General features: G+C 38.4%; 1 protein-coding gene across 1 annotated transcript in view; it reads right to left on the reverse strand.

Moving 5' to 3' along the window:
* The window catches only part of SYTL2 (synaptotagmin-like 2), a 43,824-nt gene that overhangs the window by 13,774 nt on the left and 10,904 nt on the right, over positions 1-19,146 (reverse strand). The window contains exons 2-8 of the mRNA XM_009323463.1: positions 17,243-17,391; positions 14,366-14,504; positions 7,957-8,029; positions 7,277-7,376; positions 5,356-6,237; positions 4,520-4,588; positions 61-162 (exon numbers count right to left, since the gene is read on the reverse strand). Coding sequence (XP_009321738.1) covers positions 61-162; positions 4,520-4,588; positions 5,356-6,237; positions 7,277-7,376; positions 7,957-8,029; positions 14,366-14,504; positions 17,243-17,391 — 1,514 coding nt within the window. The remainder of the gene's footprint in view (positions 1-60; positions 163-4,519; positions 4,589-5,355; positions 6,238-7,276; positions 7,377-7,956; positions 8,030-14,365; positions 14,505-17,242; positions 17,392-19,146) is intronic.

Consider the following 19,146-nt stretch of genomic DNA (forward strand, 5'->3'; position numbering starts at 1 on the left):
CATGAACATGTTTAAGCCAAACTAGGGGTCATGGGAGACACACACAAGCTTTGTGCTCACTTGAGGTGGCTGATGGAATGTCCTCTAGACTTTTGGAAGGCATTTTCCTATCTGCACTCCTTTTCAAAGCCATCAAAACAGGGTTTAATTCTTCTTCTGAACCTGTTACGAGACAAAACACATGAACACTGCACACGCAGACATGCCATTTTAAGCAAGTCACTAAAAAAATCAACCATGGATTTCTCATGAGAATCTATTTTAACTGTTAGCAAAGACAGTGAACATTCAATGAAAATACAAAATAAATCCAAAACAAACAAAATAAATATCTAATTTTGTGTCCATTCACTCTCTCTAAATTCTCTCAGCCATCAGTAGAGAGAAGCAGGTTGGTTGATTTGCCCTGTGTAGGTATCTCTCGCTGTACTGACTAATAAGGGGTTTGGGGGCAATTATGGCACTTAATTGTCTAAGAACAATATAGGATAAACTCCGACTTTAGCCATTTTGTAACCATCTTGTTATGAATCAGCACAAAAAATTTAATAGCTTTAGTTTTTCCCTCTGTGTAAATTTGTCCATTACATTTACTCCCCATAGAAAGTAATTTTGTTTCAATACTTGAGTAACAAGCACAAAAAACCTAGCTGTGGAGATATTTGGATCCCTGAATTTATGCAATTGTCTCCAAGGGCAGAATCAAGACAGACCTAGCTCCTTCAGAAACCTTTAAGACCCTCTCTCCTCTCCCTACCTCACTTTCTTCCCCATCAGGCAACCAACCAGGCCTTACACTTCATTTATATGGCCACTTTCTAGTGCAACAGGCAGCAGTACTAAATGAAATAGCAGAGTATTGGTATTGTCTTTATATCCAGCCATTCCACTGATAAATATTAACCAGCTAGTCTTCAAAGGTAAAACTAAAGAACGAACCCAGTCAGCCACTGCTATTTTTTTTTCCTCTTTTAATCCAGTATATTTAAAAGAAATACCAGATTTTGAGTGTTACAATGTTATTAATTTGAAGGCGATGTCACGGGGAGGAAGAAAAGGGTAAATCATGAAGACTGATGTGATTGATTCATGCTGTTAAACTCCCCTTACTAAAAAGGCTTACCCAAATGTAGCACGTGTTTGTCAAACACTTTCCAATTAAAGGACTTAATTAGTTCTTCCCATCCTTCCCAAACAAATATCCAAAGCATTCAATTAAGAAATAAGTATCACAGACTTTCGGTTAACATATTTCAAGTTGGCTACCAGAAAAAATTGTAGCCATGTTTAACAACCCAGCACCATGAATTTTAGAAATCAATTGGCTCACGAGTTGAACTTCCGGTTCCAGAGTGGGAATCAGAGTTTTCATCTGAAAACTTGGATCCCAAATTTGAGCTGTCCCCTTCTTCATCATTATCCTCATGCTGAGGCATTAGGCAGAGCTGAGGTCCTTCTGGCTGGGGTGAGTTGCTCTCATCTTTGAGTGGTGCTCTTCTGAATTTTGACAGTGCTTTAGATCCTGAATTCTTTTCAGAGGCATCCAAGGATGTGCTTTCGTCTCTCCTTCCTTTTTCGCTTATCTTGAATGGCTTGATTGCAATCATATTGGTCTCTCTTTCTAAGGGAGGAGGATCAACTGGAGCCATATTTCTCTCTTCTATTTTATTAATAGCTCCATTTCTTTTAGGAAGATCAGAAGCTTCAATTTCACTTACTGCAAGATCATTTACTGAAGCTTTGATATTTTGTTCTGGAGCTCCCCCTTTCATAGCTATCTTCATCTGTGTATGATAGCTACTTAAAGCATCATGTGGCTGTGACATTGTCATGGATAGAGTCTCTTTTTGTGATGGAAACATATGATCCCCAAACTTTTCTTGTTTATGTAACTCTTTGGATATTGGACATGAAACTTCAGATGCTTCTTGAAGAAGTTTTTCTAAAGAGCAACTGAATTCACTGAATTTTGCAATATTTGAAACAGAAGTTTTTTCTATTGTTTCTTGTATTTCTCGAGGATAATCTCTCTTTTGTTGATGTGAAACATTCATATTTCGACTAGTCTGTATTTTACCTTGCATTTTCTTATCCATATTTTCCAGCACAGAAGCTGGTGTTTCAGACACCTCTTTCAGTAGCTTCTGCAAATTAACATCAAATACTCCATATTCAGCCTTGGACAGTGCAGATCTTTCTATAGTCTCACTGACTTCCTGCGGCAACTCTCCATCATGCTCATAGGTCGTGCTTTTAACTTCCACCTCAGCAGTCCTCCATAATGTGCGGTCGGCACGTTTTGGTTTAGGAGGTGGTGTTTCAGAGGCCTCCTTCAGCAGCTTCGCTAAAGCAGAACTCAAGCCACTGACCTTGGATGGGGCAACAGACTTTTCTATGGTCTCATTGACCTCTTCAGGCTGACCTGTATCTTCTTGGCATGTTGATTCTACACTACAATTAGTTAGTGATATACTATTTGTGTCATTGGATGTTTTCATTCCCACCCTTCTATATTCAGAAGGTTGAAATGCAAAGGTTTCTCTGAGCAGGTTCTGCAAACCAGCTTGAGCCCTATGAGAACCCTCAAGAGTATCATCCTTGTCTGCTGCCTGATGTCGTAGACAGAAAGGTTCAAATTCCCTAAACAGTTTCCTGAGGCTTTTTTTGTTTTCATGCTCATCTGTGGATGGCACATTCACTTTTCCTGTGCTTTTGCCAATTTCTTCTTTTTGATCAGCAGGAGAAATGTCATGGATCTGTTCTACTGTTCTTTCAAAGACCTTGCACTGATTTGAGTGAAAAGTTGTCCCTTTCAAAATCTTTTCTTTCAGGTTCAAGCTAGATGTCATCTCAGAGGCTTCCTTTTCTAACCTCTTTAGGCCTAATTTAAATACATTAAGCTCAGCTTCCTCTTTAAAAAGATTGATATCTAATGGAGTCGTCTTGTTCTCCACTTTTTCTGTAGGTAAACATAGCCAGTCATCTACTGCTGTCTCCTTTAAAGCATCTTTATCACCAGGTGATTGGAGCAACTGCAAGGAAACATGATGTTCTTTTGATGAAACAACACTTTTTTCTACACATTCTTTAACTTCTTGCTCTGGAAGACTCATCTTTCCCTGGAGTTTTGAGATAACTGGTTTTCTGTCCAGCTGGACAGAGTCTGTATTTTTTGTGTGTGTCACATTCAGACCTTTCAGGGTAGGAGATCCTAGAGGGAGTTCACATGCCACAGAACCTAGTTTCTGTGGTTTTTCTCTCTCAGATATTTGGTTTTGTTGTTGAATTAATTCTTGCTTGCTCACGTTATTTCTGCCTTTATCTTCCTCTGATTTTCTTTCATAGGTTATCGAACTAGTATTATTTTGCAAAGAAACATGCCCCCTATCAATGCTACTCTGTAATTTAACTCTGGTATCCCAGAATTTTCTCAAACTCTGGAATTGTAAAGGATCTGAAATTTGATTCTTGGACTTTTCATTCATTTTTTCTTTTAAAGACAAAATCTGGAAGTTGGGCTTCTGTTGGGAACAAGCAGTAACTTCTCCTTTAAGTGTTTCTTTCTCATCTTTGTCTTTGCTTTCTGGGGAAGCTGAAGTGGCACCAACACTTGGCTGCAAGTTACTGGCTTTTGGCGATTCTGTATATTCATGAACTTCACTGTCAGATGGAAGTGTTCTTTCTGGCTTTTCAACTGCATGGCCCGGTCCAAACTCAAAAGAGTTTTGATATTCATTTCTTGAAGCCTGGCTTGCACAACTTAGTTCAGCACTTCTTAACGTATTCTTGCTGTGATCATCCAATCCATTAGGTGAGTATACCGCAGTTGGTTTTATTTTATCACTTTCTCTGAGACCTTTCAATGCACCGCCACCTGATGCATCAGTATTGATACTAACTTCTTTCTCTCCATGACTGGGGATAGTTTTATCCCTTTCCCAGAATACTCTGATCTTCCTTATTTTTCTTTTTTCTTGTATTGCCTTCTCCGATTCACATTTCTGAGCTGGTAGCTTGTGTTCTTGATGTTCCAAAATATTTGATTTTTGATTTTGTTGCTTGATTTCTTGACCATGTTCTTTTTCTTCAACTCTTGTACAGTCAAATTCAGTTAACGATTTGTCATTTTGCTCTTCATTCTTTTCCCGTTTCGTAGGTTTCATCCTCTCTTTTAACAGCTGTGTATCTTTTGAAATAAATGATGTAGGTGAAATACTGTTCCATTGTTTAATCTTCCTAAATGGTAACTCTTCTCTAATTTCCGTTTTTCCATCCATGCTAGGCCCACTGTGTTCTGCAGGAAGAACTGCTGTTCTGGTTGAGAAGTCCACTTCCTCTTTGGGTTCCCTGCCTTGGGAGCTAGCTGATACATGTTTCCTATCTTCAGAACCAGAACTTCTTTTAAACCAATCTAAAACTTTTGATACAGATTCATCGGCCACTTTCATGAGTTCATCAGCATGTTTGTCAGGCTTGAAAGTGGTTTTATCATCTTGCTCCTCAACAGGATCAGGCTTACCTTGAAGACTTGCAGAATTGGTATTTGACACCTCATGTGCTTCTGTCTTAGCAGAAAACTGATGTTCATCTACGATGTAAACAAACTTATCAGAGTTAGGAATCAGACACAGGACTCTATAAATGTTCAATCTATTTTGAAAAATCTCTTAGGGTTTTTTTAGTGTTTTTTTGTTTTTTTTTTTTTTTTAAACTGTTAGCAGAGAAGAGAGTTCTCTGTCATTCAGTTTTTGGAGAGAACCATACTGCAGGCAATAGAGTGAAAAATAAACTCCTGCACAGAGATATCCTACTGGAAGACTAATCATATTACTCTTGAGGGTGCGAGCAGGTAAGATTGGTTATCCCCATTCTAAAGGAAATGGCTACATCGAAGGGGGGGCTGGGCGGGGGCGGGGCATAACCCAGCATATTTGTGTTTAGTCCCATGAGCAGGTCCCCAAGTCACAATTGGATTACTATCAAGGACAGTCGACAGCAGTACACCAAAAATTCTTCTGTACCCATGCAGACAGATCTACCAGGCCTTATGGCAGGAATTTTATCCAAATGCCATCACTTCACCTTCATCATCCACAATAAAGGTGCCTATCCAGGCTCTGATGTGATTGTTAATTCTTAAGAATACCCAATAGAATATAATCTAAAAAAATATTGGCTACATTAAAGCATTAAAATACAAAAAAAAGTGATTTAGAATTTAATTCTGCAGTATGTAGCATGTTCCTACTATTTCCATTTCCTAGTTGTTAATTCTTAGGTACAAGTGATTTATTCATTAATGAATATGTGCTATATGCTATTGCATTCTGTTCTTCACTTGTATTAGCCTCTTACCAGTAAAGTTTTTGTGTGACACTGATTCATGGCTCAAGAACTGGTTGGCTTTATTTTCATGCGTCTCATCAACACTCAGTTCATTATTGCTATTTGGCAGGATATTGCTGGAGGTCTTCTGTGGAGTTTCAAGTTTCTTAGGAGTAACTGTCTTTGTCTGCAAGGCTTCATTAACCAGGAAGACTGACCTATTAGTGTCACAAGGACCAGATGCCGATGTATCACCTTGTAAGCCATCTATTGTTTTTACTTGTAAAGCTGATGAATAGGTTCCCAAAGGCTTTACAGCAGAAATTTGTTTATTCCCAAATGAATCTGATCTAATAGCATCATTTCCACTACTCTTTATTTCATCAGATTCTAACAAATCAAACTCTCCTTTTTCTCTACCATGGTGTAGCTGTGGGCTTTGCAGAGGTTTTCCTCTACCTGTGCTAGAGGAGAACCTCACTTGTTTTAGTTTTTCCAGTGAAATTTGTGTGGAGTCTTCCACTTCTTCCATAAGAGAGTTCTTCTCAGCTTCTCCTTCAAAAATAGTTGCAGTAGGAAGAGCATTCTTTTTCTGAACATCTAACATCTGACTAACACGAACTTCTGAGTCAGTGGAACTTGAACTTGAACTGCGCTTCAGAATGCCCCTGGGTGGTGCACCAATGCCATTCATCCTCTCAGTCCGTTTGGCTGGTTTTGGAACAAAGTCTTCTCTTTGCGACACAGGATCTGTTGCTTTGTGAATTAATTTTCTAGCTTTTGGGACAGGACGTTTAACTAGTCCCTTCTGCAATTCATCAGTAAGTTCTACAGAAGGCTTCTTATGTTTCTCTGTTTCATCATTTTGTAAGTTTGGTTTAGACTGGCTCTCTTCTGAGAGTGACAAAAGTTCTGTAAGACATATATAGAGAAGAAATCATGAGTTTACATAATATTCATCTGCATAAACAGAGGAGTATGACAGTGCAGATCTAGAATGCAGTGATTATATTGGTTTATTAAAAACACCTGCAGTAAAACACAGGAGGAAATTCAACATAGGCATTGATTTCATTTGTATGTAACAGGAAGTTTTAACAGATGAAAATCCTGCAGTTGTTTCTCATTCTAGAAATAGTAACTATGTGATGATTCCAAAGATAGAGAGCACACCAAATTTTTGCTCAGTGTTATTCAGAGGAACAAACTTTGCAGGGAAGGGCAGCTTTTGAATATGCATACACCTTTTCAGGTTCAGAACATAAACAGCAACCTATGGAAATGGAAACAGGCTATTTCCACATTCATATGGAACAAGGTAAAATGCAGGAGTGATCCCCCAGTAGGGAGATGAAATTTTTTTTATTCCTAACGTGCAAGTCTTCCTTTTTCCTGTTGGTAAGCTTCATAACAGACAAGACAGTCATTTCCACATATGAGCCTGTAAATGACAACTTCAAATGCCTGTATTGTGATATATCATCACTCATCTACTTGCTTGCAGAGAATACTGCAGGAAAGGGAGTATTCAAAAATAAATAGGACTGAGAAAACAAAGGAAAAAAGTAAAGATCAAAGAGTTCAGCTTCTTCTGTTGAGCCGATAGCAGCAATGACTGGAAGGTCATAAAGGCAGCCATGCCAAATTTCCTTGAAATTTCTCTGTTCTCTTAACAGCAATTCAGGACAAACAGCCCTCTCGGCTGAAGTGCTTAATACTGACTAGAACTGTGAGTGAAAGAAAGGAAGCAAAACCCATTTACTCACATAAACAGCCATTTCCTGAGTATATTCACGTTTTACATGGGGTTTGAAATGAACTAGTTGATAACTCCAAGTAGTTAAGATAAAACAGGTTTTGATATCTTACAAAAAGAAGCAATGAAAGTAAAACTAATTTCCACATCAACCATCAAGACATTCACAGTCATGTGCTAAATAAGTATATTTACCCTTTTGTGATAGCTGAGGTAGAGTGGCCGGTCTGTTTTCTGATTCCCCACTGTTCAAGTTATCACCTGATGCAGTGGAATTAAATGGATTTCTCCTTTGCTAAAAAGGGGAATGAACATTATAATTGCAGTCAAACTGTTCTATCAGTACAGTCTTGACAAAATAAATGAAAGTGCAGTGATTTCTTCTGCCTCACTACTCTGTCAGCAAAGAATCTGAAAGCATGCCTCTTAAATTGGATACATGACAAAAAACTAAACAATATGAACGAGGGAACTATCAGAAGTGCTAGTGATAGCCTCATCCTGTTCTTTCTGAAGTCACAAACAACAGAGATAAGCCACCACTTAGACACTTGAAAATCCCAAATTGTTGCAAGTTAAATAATTTTATCTCTACTTCTGTGACTTTAGAGATATTGGAACACAGCAAGACAATTCTTTTCAGTGGCTGAAGAGATTGGAAACAATGTCGAGCATAGACAGCCACTGATGATAGCTGTAACAGCACTTTAGCACTGAACTTACAGTGTTTTCCATTATCTCGCTCCAAAACAAAAAATACTCATTTTTTTCCAACTTATCTTTCTTCCTCAAATCTTTAATTATCTTTATCACTGAAGCAAAGAAACACACAAAATGTAAGAGAGAGCTTCTGCCATATTTAATACCAATCATACCTTTACTGGCGAGATTGCTGCCTTCATAGGTCTTTCCTCTGGTTTGTCTAACACAGAGGTTATTGTTTTAGAGCTGCAAAGAAAAAGCATATAACAACTTCAGCAAACAGGACATTACTTTAAGACTTTTTCAAAACGTAAATCGGAGATTTGTTTATACATACTCGAATATAACCTCTTGGCACCTCAAGTTTTCTATTTGGCCTGTTCTCATCAGATTTAGAAGCAAACCTTCTCCTTTCCATAGCAAGGGGATATTCTCGCTGCTTTGTTTCCTTGTAAAAATTGTTTTGCTTGTTAAAGAATTCAATACAACTTCTACTTGGCATGACATAAACCATATTTTTTACATCTTTTAGATTTTTGAGCAAGCTTTATGTAAATATAGCCACTCTCCAAACAATATCAGTGTTGCTGTCTCCATCCTTGTCCTACATTTATATTTCTAGGGCTGAAATCGAAGAGGAGGAAAGTGCCAAACTCTGATAAAAATGGAGTTTTGCAAAGTGTCCAAGTCAGAAAAATCAGAGGAACCTCTTCACCACTATAGCAAAGATGTGACATGCTGCAGATGACAACACATCCCCTCAGAGGTACAGCTTATAAGTTATTCTTTGAATTAAGATCTATAAAATCTGTAGTTTAATAGCATAAGTGAAGTAAGTTATTACCTGTGATCCTGACTAAGTATAGCCCAAATAAGGAGAAATTAAAACAGCTAGAAGAGACAGCTCCTACATTATATCAATAAATATTTCATCTATTTGCAGAATCATGCAAGGGGTTTTTTTCCAAAACAATCAGATTTTTATAATTTGAGTTTATCTAAAAATCTCAGATATGAAAAAGCATTTGTTTTCTGAAGATGGAAGTTAGATGTGGATTGAAATACCGTCTTCATATAACAACCACATTCAGTATCTTAACTTTATATAGAAAACACTGGCATTAACCAACTTACATGCTTATGATTTTGGGGATGGGGGAAACAGTACAAGGCAGGGAAAATGAATATTCTCCAGGTAGGAAATATGACCTCAGGCTAGGCAGGAAAGCAACTCCTACAGTTTTTTCCGATATAGATGTACAAGGAGATTCTGGTACTGAATATTTCTTTGGTCAACGATCTTTGGCATGGGTGAAAAGGCTTCTAGATATTGATAGGTAAGTAGCAGAGCCATGAGACAATGCTTTTGAGGGCAGATGTGGTATCTCAGGACAAGAAAACAGCTCCCAGCTGTCATCAAGTTCCAGGTTCAAACAGGAGCTGCCTCCTCACATGGACAAAGATCTCTCCAATCAGGTAACTGGCAACAGTCTGCCCTGCTGAGGAGAGAACAACTTTCCCATCTTCTCCAGGGTGCAGTACAGTTAACCTTGAAGTTTAGAAAAGCCTTGAAAGGCTGCCTGCCTCTGGACTGCTAAGTGTGTCCGAGAAATGACATCACTCCCATTTTACAAATGGGAAAAACATCACTATGAAGATGATGAGATGACACCATAATGAGCAGCCTGAACATAAAGCTAGGAAAAAAATAGCAGTTGTAATCTGAGCTATAAACTTCTGTATCTCTTCCTTGCTTTTTTGGTTCGACACTACCTTTAAGAAATATACCACCATGCACAGTGATACAAACTTAAGGTATGAGCTGATCTTGTAATGGAAACTCTCTTATGGGTGAAAAAAATAAACTGTTCTTATATTTCAACACTAACTGCAGCAGCCTCTTATATGTGCACACCACGTATAATAGATTGTTATTGCTCTTTTTATTTTTCTCTGATCCTAAATAAGAAAAAAATTCTAGTTCTCAAAGAGCTCAATATCGCAACTTTTAATTTATTTTCAAAAAACATCATTCCACATTACAGTTTTTAACCTTAGTTCTAATACTTTCTTTTTTTAAAGTCTGAAAATACATATATTTACAGAAACTTTGTTCTGCTGAACTGGAGTTTGTGCTCTTGCTTTTATATTTATAAGCACTTGAGTTTGTGGTGTTGTTTTTATGAGCACTTGTGTGCTCCTGCACTTTGTGTCTCATCTACAACATTTACTACCCAACAGGACAAACATGTTTGGGTTTTGTTGGGGTTTTTTTTGTTTTGGGTTTTTTTTTTGTTTTGTTTTTGTTTTGTTTTTAAGGTCTAGGTCATTAACGTTTCAACCTTTCCCTCATTTTAAACAAGGAAAATACTGTTATGTACCCTGGGCTGCAAGAAACCGATAAGACATTCTTCAGTCTGCAGTTTTTACAGGTGAGGAGGTAACGAAGTCTCATTGAACACACACACAATCCCACAATATTTTAGTGCAATGCTACTTCAGAGTTACTATAGAGTAATTAAAGAGTTGTTAATTTGACATTACATACTGAAAACCCTGCTCTAAAAAAAACAAAGTAGAGGAAAAAACCACACCCAGGACCCTATAACTAAGTTTCACAACAAAGGGTCTGAAAATATGAGTTTACCTTCAACCCCTACAGATGGGAAAACTGAACAAACAGTTCCCAGATATGCTGCATTCACAAGGTTAATCTAAGAGAGAGCGTATGAAGCCAAGCTGATAAATACACCCAGATTAAAAAATTCCTGCACTGCAATTCAGCAAAACAAAGTGCTGAGAACCACAGCGAAGGCCCAAACTCCACACAGACTGGAAAGGAACCAAGAGGCAACAGGGCCAAGGCAGGAGCAAAGCTGGAGAAAGGGGTTATAGATTTGCAGGTGTTGTCAATACAGTCCACTCAGAAATGGCCTCCCATTCAAACAAATAAGCTTTCCTGGGCTCATCCTGAAGGGTGAAGAATCTGGTGCAAGTAAAGCTAGTGCAATTTAACAGTACCCCACAAAAATGTCCTTATCTAGGTATCCCAGCACCCCTATTATTCCAGAAAAGTTACGTGGATTTTAAGAATTAGGGCTTTTGTCCAAATTTTCACCTTACAGAACTCTAGGACCCACGCTTGTCACCTATTCAGTGTAAGCTGAGAATATTTTCTAGCCTAGGGAAGAAAACAACATACAAACCTAACTTGAAAGGTAAAGTCCCTTTAATATTGCCCTTTTTTGAGATTCAGCATATAGACAGAAGGTGTCACTGAACAGAGGTAATATTGACAGTCTGACTCACCCTATGAAAACTCATTCTGTGCAAGGTTACACCTTCAAAGACACTTCACACACCTGGCCTGTAAAGGTTCCAGTATGCAAGAAGAGTACCACAGTGATATAATGCCCAAGAAAAAAAATCGTTCATAGCTTCATTACTGAATTTAGATACTTGGGGTGTGGGGATGAAGATCACTATGCTAGTTTTAAGAATATAGTTGTGGGCTGATTTCTGTTCCACCTAATATAGCAGCACCCTGACTCAACAGCAATTGAACTGGCCCCAGGGCTGGATTTGACTCTCAGCAATTTACAAACAGATCTGCCAGAACTGAACTTTCTTCACATTCAGTAAGAATTGTTTTAGTTTAAGAATAGGATCCAGAACAAAAGAAGTCTGGGTAATTTGTTATCACATACCTTCTGGTCCCAATCCTCAGGTTAGCAGCTGTTCAGTTTATGAAAAGCCTGCAAGCCAGTGCTGGCCTGAAGCCCACTCTTAGAGGAAGAGGAGGAAAAGAACCCCACAAAACCCTAAACCCCACAACTCCCACAGACCTACCCTTAAAGTAGCACTTTAAAATGTTTTAGAAGTCCAAGTGCTTGAACCACGTGTAGCATTTGGACACCAGAAGTTGTGAACTCACTTTATGCAATCCCAAGCTCCAGAATGATACTGTTTCATCCTCCTAGTTCTAGTCATATTGAGACTATTGCATTGCAAGAGGAAGAGTCAATTAATTCCTTGTGGCTCTACTATCCTAACAGTCAAAGTAAATGTTTGTCATGTCTAGGCTTTCCCTTCCCACCCCAACTGGTGGGGTTATTGCTTTCTCAGCATTGTTTCCCCTCAATTCGTGATCAGCTGCTACCATTAGAGACAGGCCCACAGCCATGTCGGACCAGTTTCTTTCAAAGTCCAGTATCAAGAGAACAGAAAGGAGTATTTTAAAAACATATGGTGCCTCCTGCAATTTCCCACATGCAATGTTGTGTAGACTAATCTGAATTGTAGTGAAATAAGCCCATACTGAAATCATAAGCAATGAATTGCACATAGCCCTGCCATGTTTCCTTGCTTCAGCTTTTGACATTTCAGAAGCAAATAATGAGACATCTAATCAAGTATTTATGCAAAAGTAAATGCAAGTAAGCATTCAGCCCACATATTATAGATCACTTCCTAAGGTTCACCTCCAACGGTCTCATAAATCCTGGACTGTGTGAGCTTGCTTTAGAGAGAAGATCTTGAGCTATTGGTGAGAGTATGAGCACACATGAACAAGACATACAGGCTGATTAATTTCTGGCACAATTTGGAGCAAAGGGCAGGAGAGAGTCCTGGACAATAATTATCAAGCTTCACATGGCTGTGACCTGAAATAAGTCATCAAATCACCTCAAGTTAAAGACCACTATCAAGTTGGTCATATTCCAAACAATTGTCTACATGTTCTTAAACCTCATTATGTTATATATTTTTGAAGAGGCTGCCCTGGCAGTCTATGAGATGTATTACTCTCTACCAATCACACACAATTTGTGGAGTTGTAATGGTAAGAATAACATTATAAGGCTGTACTTCGTTTAAAGTATCATCCTCTTTTCCTGATGTGCAAGATGACATGCAAAATATTCTAAAAGATATACTAGACAGCAGCATGTCTTGTGCTGTCCATAAAGAAATAACTCCATAACAATCTCCTGAAGGTAAAAGCCACCTGTAAAAAACTACATTCAGTAACAACTAACTCTGTCAGCATTATCAGCCAATTTGGGTGGGGGGGAGCTAAGCTCTTTCTTGTGATAAACAACGTTATCATCCTTACTGTACAACTTCATTTTTTGGGAAGGCTATAACAAAGCAGTTTATCTGACCTTTTTCAGCACAATTTCAGATGTGGGTAAGACAAATACCTCTTTGAGTTCATTGATAATGATACATAAAGGATAAGAAAGACCAGTAATGCAAGCCAGAGTTGTTAAGACTCACACCAACCTTTGGTGCCATTCATCGTGAACGTGTGTGCCCAGTTTGCAGACCACGAAAGTGAAAGATTCAACTGCTACTAGATACTGTATAAATGCATAGTAGGAGACAAGCCTTGCTGCAAAGAAAAAACAGATGACATACAGAGAAGGACTTAAAAGACAGACAAGAAAGTGAAAGGTTATAGAGCTGATCAATGGCAGAACCAGAAGTAAAACAGTCATCCTAAGTAGTAACTCTGGCTCTTACCTCACTCTGTTCACTGAAAGCACAAACAATAGCTATTGCTGTTACACCCTCATTCTTGTTTCCTCAATGGTGTTGAGGAATCTGGCCATTTAAAGACATTTCATTTCCACCTGCTGTCACCCTAGCTAAGAGAGCAGCACTTTCTTTTTCAAATGCAGGCTTTTAGAAAGCTTTTCACACAGCCAATGAATACATGTAGGTATTTTAAAGAGAAGACATGTCTGTGTCTTGGAAATCAACTCAGGATATTTCAAATCAAAATGGAGCTGTTTATGATGCTTACGGACTTGAGATAGAGGATTTTGTATTAAATCACTCTGCAGTTCAGAAACTACTCATCATCCAGCTTTCCTGCAACAACTGTAGCCATTCAGGCATATCCAAGCTGACTGTCTTGCCTTACTCTGAATGGAAGCTTCTCCCTTCCAGAAAGACATTTATTTTTCTTGGTAGAATCTGACTTATTTTCTGCAATTATCCAAAGATTCTGGTTCTTTCCACCTGAAATACGTTTGGTCTCCTTAAAAAAGTCTCAGAGGTCTTAAACTGTGCACCCAAAAATCTGGAAAATTCTAAAGTGCAATTTCTCAGTCTCTGATTCTTCATGTGATCCAAGCTTAAAATTCAGGCTGAATCAATAGTCTGGTCTCATTAAGTGACTGAATGAAGAGATGCAGAGGTTATTGTCCCCCTATTACTAACTGCAGATGACTGATCATGGCCAGCCATTCTAACCAGAAAATCCTGGTCTCAATTCTGGGAGCCAGACTAAGTTGTGGCATGAGAACATGTGTGGGACCATTCTATACACCATTGGCAACTTTTTCCTTGAAGAGGTAAGCCGAAGATTGTTCTGCATTCAAATGCAGAACAATTAACAATGCATGACTGATTTGTCAGCCTTTCACATGCACCAATTCTTTGGGCAATTCTGAGGAGACTTTTGATGAACTTTGAAGGAAGAGGCAAGTACAATATTTTGGATGGAACTTACAGCTCACAAGTTTCACCAGTCGCGATATATACATACTAAGTGTGATTAAACAGACAGCTTACCTTGAACTAGATTTCAGTTGTTGTTCTTCTTCTTGATGTTCCACAATGCCATATAGTTCTGGTGGCACAAAGACTTCTTTATTAACATTGCTTACCCAGCTGTTCTTTGCTTTGTTCGATTTGTTCTGACTCACTTCAGCTAAAACACGAAACAAGAATATTGTTGTCTCCCATATGTTCATACAGGATTTCTTAAGAAGCAAATACAAGTATTTGCATTCGGTCCTACAGCTATTTCAGAAGTCCACTATACTTGAATTGTGTACAGAAGCAGATCTGGTGCCTTCTAAAGAATAATTGTTTTTAATGCTACTAGAAATGTCACATACTGCTCTGAGTACTTCACTCCACTACTCCAGGTACATCTGCTTTAGACCTTAAAGTGATCCTAAATGGAGTTCTCTACGACAACCCCAGTAAAGACTGATCCTGCAGTTCTTGCAGCTAGGTAAACATCAAAAATTCAATGTCAGTGTCCTGAGGAAACAAAAACAATTAAACCATAGGAAACTGCAAATATGTTGAAGTTCGGTTAATCAAGTCAATTATTCCCATCTTACAGCAGTAAACTAGAAGTTGGTCATAACTCTCATTTAAGCAGCTGGCTAATCCTTTATGGATAGAATTACCACAAGAAGTTAAGAAGGTAAGTATAAAAAAACCCAACCAAACAAAAAACCCAACCTCATTCAGCAAATGCAAATACATTTGCATTTCTTTTTGGGGTGGGACAGAATCCTATTCTGATAACCCCTTTCAGAATCAAAACATTAGTTTACCTTATTTCCTCTACTGCTTTTCGCACTTCTCCAACAGTTTAGAAATGAAGAATTTCTTAGTGTGCAAAAATAAGCAAGATTTTTATTCTCACTTTTGCTATCCATAACTGCAAGCAAAAATATCTTGACATCTAATGAGTCATTGAAACCAAGCAATTGCACATAGTTCTGAATGTACCAGTATGCCCCTTTGTTCAAGTAATAAGATTGAGAGTAATTAACCTTCCTTTAAGATAATATGGCTTTAAGTACTTTCCTTTAAGCTATAAGTTACTGTAAAATTTAGCTAGAATTTTACAGCTGATTTTCATAACCTTCAAGTCCAAAACCAGCCAAAACCACAAACATGTTGCACTAACCACCTGTGATTTTTTGCATTCTTTTCTGTTTCAGGCCTTTTCTTGTTAACTTAAAAAACCAAAACAATCATGTAGTAATCTCAAACTGACTAAACTGTCATTATCCAAACTCATCTCTGGAAATATAGGAATTGAGAAGGTGTAACATTGCAGGATTAGACACAGGAAGACAAAGCTAAATCGTAGCTACAAAACCTACAGAAAGTAGCAAGCTGTAGTCCATCCACAGTATTGGAGAGAAGTACCGTACTTGTTTCACTAGCACATAGCAAAATCCCTTAATAGAACTTAAAAAAAAAAAAAAGATTGCAAAGTTCAATACAATCTGGTAAGAATAATAAGACTCTTGCCCTTCTAAGTGAAAAGTAGAACTAGAGGAGGTTAAGAGGGGATGGGGGTCAATTTCTCTAAGATAAAAAAATCACTTTCTGTACAAAGAATGACAAAATAGGCCAGGACTCTTCAGATTAGAAAGTTGATGCTGTGAGATTTATAACAGAAGTCTATAAAATCCTGTATACTATATTATATATGTTTTAGTGAATATAGATTAACTGTTCATTTTCTCTCACAGGGATAATATTAATGGTGATCAGTTCAAAACCAGAAAAGGAAATTGTTGCTTCTTATGTAGAAAACCTTCATTTTAAAATGCCTTGCGATAGGACATAGTGAATGTTGAAGAGGCATGGCTTTAAAGAACTTCTTGAACAAATTAATGGGGGAAAAAAATAATCCAGAAATACTGCCTCTATTTCAAAAAAGTCTGAGGTGCAATTGGCTGCAGGCTGGTCCTGGCATTGGAGCCTACATGTGCTGCCAGGCACTCTCAGAGGCTTGTCAGGAGACAAGCTTTTGGTCTGGTCCAGTAGAGCAGCTCTTACGTTCTACTTTTTTGTTTTGTTTCTCTCCAAACAAAACACTGTATTTACTTCTGATGTTAAACACAATGCATTATCCTCCCACATTCTGATTTTTTTTAAATAAGAGTTTCAGAATATAATATTTGTTATCAAGTGAGCACCGAGCTTGTCAACGTTAGTCAATTTACACACAATATACTACTACCTATCTGTACTACTAAATTAATGTCTGCAACTGTTATCTGGCACATGAACACAGTTGGCTTTAACAAACGTTTCTAATAGATCATTTGAGGGTCCCCACCATGATGTGGGGAATGGTGGGTGCATTTAAAGGTAATGTGGACACAGGATGCCAGTTCTAGCTGCCAGAGCTCCCAGCACTTATATTTCAGTAGTTATAACCACTAGCTCAGTGCCTACCATTTCAAATCAACTTGAAGTACCTTTGGTCTCCTTAAAAATAAAAAATAAATTAAGCCTCAAAGGTCTCAAACTAAGTACCCAAAAGCTTGGAAATCTACATTAAAGAGCAGTTTCCTCAATTTCTGATTCTTTGCACATTCCAGGGTAGCTCACAGGGCCTCAAAAACAGAAATGGGAATGCAGTCCATGAGTGCAGAGGGCTTTTAGTCCTACACATGAACACAAGCCAGTCCCTCCTGTTAGCAGTCATCACACAGAATCCTGTCTTTAATACATAGCATTGGGGGAGAGGAAAGTTTACACTGTAAACTACACGGAAAATATCTCTTTTGCATCATTTTCTGCTTGTAGAGATACTGATATTATTCTTATATTTCACAGACAACTATGCCTGAGGTTAGGTAAGTAAAAGCCAGCCTTTCCAAAATAAAGTATAAACAAAATGCTTACCAAGAGTGGCAGGCTTCCGTCGCATGGAAGCTCTAATAATATCTGCTCCATGTATCTTATCTCTGTGCCTCTTTGACTTTGCTTCATAAAACCACTGCCCACTCATATTCTTTAGCTGAACATCATCTTTGACTTTTTCTGGTAAATGCCTGGGGAGGGGAAAAAAATTGAATAAATGAGATACACATACAGTCTACTTACCTGTGTGAACAGAATAAGAGTCAGATTTTTTTGGTTTGGGGGAGTGTTGTGTTTTGTAGGTTTGGGGTTTTTTTAAACAGTCTCAGCATGCTATTTCCGTCTTCTGACCTGTTACTCTCCTCATTTAATTATGAAGGATGACAACAAGCTGGAGAGGGAAGACCCTCAGCCCTGTTACCCTCAGAGCATCAGTTGAAGTCACTCTTAAAACAAAACAAAAACAACATGCTTTGCTATGATAAACTCTCAAGCAGAGACAGCCCTGGAGAAGTCTCCAGTAACTGCAGATCTTGACTTCTTGCCTCCAAAGGCCAGATTTCCAAGGTTAACACTGAGATAAGCTAGCATGGCAGCATAAGAAATCTGTGCCAAACTTAAGTCCATGGCTGTTTGGGGGCTCAGAAGATGCCTTTTCAGGCTGTTCATATGGCACTACTTTTACACACGCATTCCAAAAGTGCATGGGAAAGATGGTGCCATTTTTTCCACAGGTTACACAAAAATCCTTATATGAATACAACGAGTTACAAAGGAAGACAGCATCATATGGAAGAAAAAACAAAATAAGTTTGTGCAGTTTATTAATCTACATGTATCCATCACGTGAACTGCAGCCATTTTAAATACTATGAAGCAATTTTTTAATAATTTGATTTCAGGCCTCAGGGTCACCCTGCTTTTATGAAGCACACTTCAACAGAATAAAGAGTGGCTGTGTGCAATTTGAGAGATTGTTTTCTTTCCTCATTAGGCATATAACACATTAGGCATATGCTTATACATGGCCTGGAGACTAACCCGCAAACCAGGAAAGTTACTACATAGATTTAGAGAGTAGTTAATTAAAAAAAAAGTTAAGTCAAGCTTCATTGGCCTTATCCATTTATGTCCTTTCCATCAGCAAACAGGCTAATAACAGAGCCCAAGGGAGAAATCAAAACAAATCAAGTTAGAGTCTTGAAGGCTAAACACAGTCCGCATTGCTGTGGGATGGTGCTATCTTCCACAGGCCTGATGGCCAATCACAGAATCATAGAATGGTTTGGGTTGGAAGGGACCTTTAAAGGTCATCTAGTCCAACCCCAAGGAGGTTCACGCCAGTTTTATATTGCTCATGAGTTTAGGAGAAGGAACTTTTAGTGCAATCAAGCAGCTATGATGACAGTCCTTTTATTGTAAGTTGCACATTTGACTGTCAAGTACAGACAACCATTCACAGCAGAGAAAGGACACTGAGCCAGTCCCAACCCTCACACTAAGATAGGCCATTCTCACCTATCATTCAACCTCTCCTTCATCCTTGCACGGCCAGAAATGAAAAGGCTTATTTGAATGCATCAGCTGTATTAGAATTTGAATACCTAAGCTTCTTTTTGAAAGTACTGTCAACAGTCAATCCCTCCTAGGTGTGTAAACAACTTCTCTGTCTCAAATCAGCTACGCACAGTTGAGGCTGCCAGGAGTCGAGGTCACCATTAGCATTTTTAATGCCACGATTCAACAGTCCGTAGCATTACTGGGCCATTTAAATTTGGCCCTCCCTCTTGCTTATAACTCTGTGCTTCTCGTGAGCCAAAATACGCACTTCTCATATGCTGCAGGTTTTCCAAGTTGGAGCAGGAACACAGCAGTAGCTTCCCTCTGTCCTCAAGCAAATACGTTACTCAGGTATGAGCCAAATCCTCATTGCTCAGCCAGTTTAT

Source organism: Pygoscelis adeliae, unplaced genomic scaffold (genome assembly GCF_000699105.1).
Source record: "Pygoscelis adeliae isolate BGI_AS28 unplaced genomic scaffold, ASM69910v1 Scaffold84, whole genome shotgun sequence".
NCBI lineage: Eukaryota > Metazoa > Chordata > Aves > Sphenisciformes > Spheniscidae > Pygoscelis > Pygoscelis adeliae.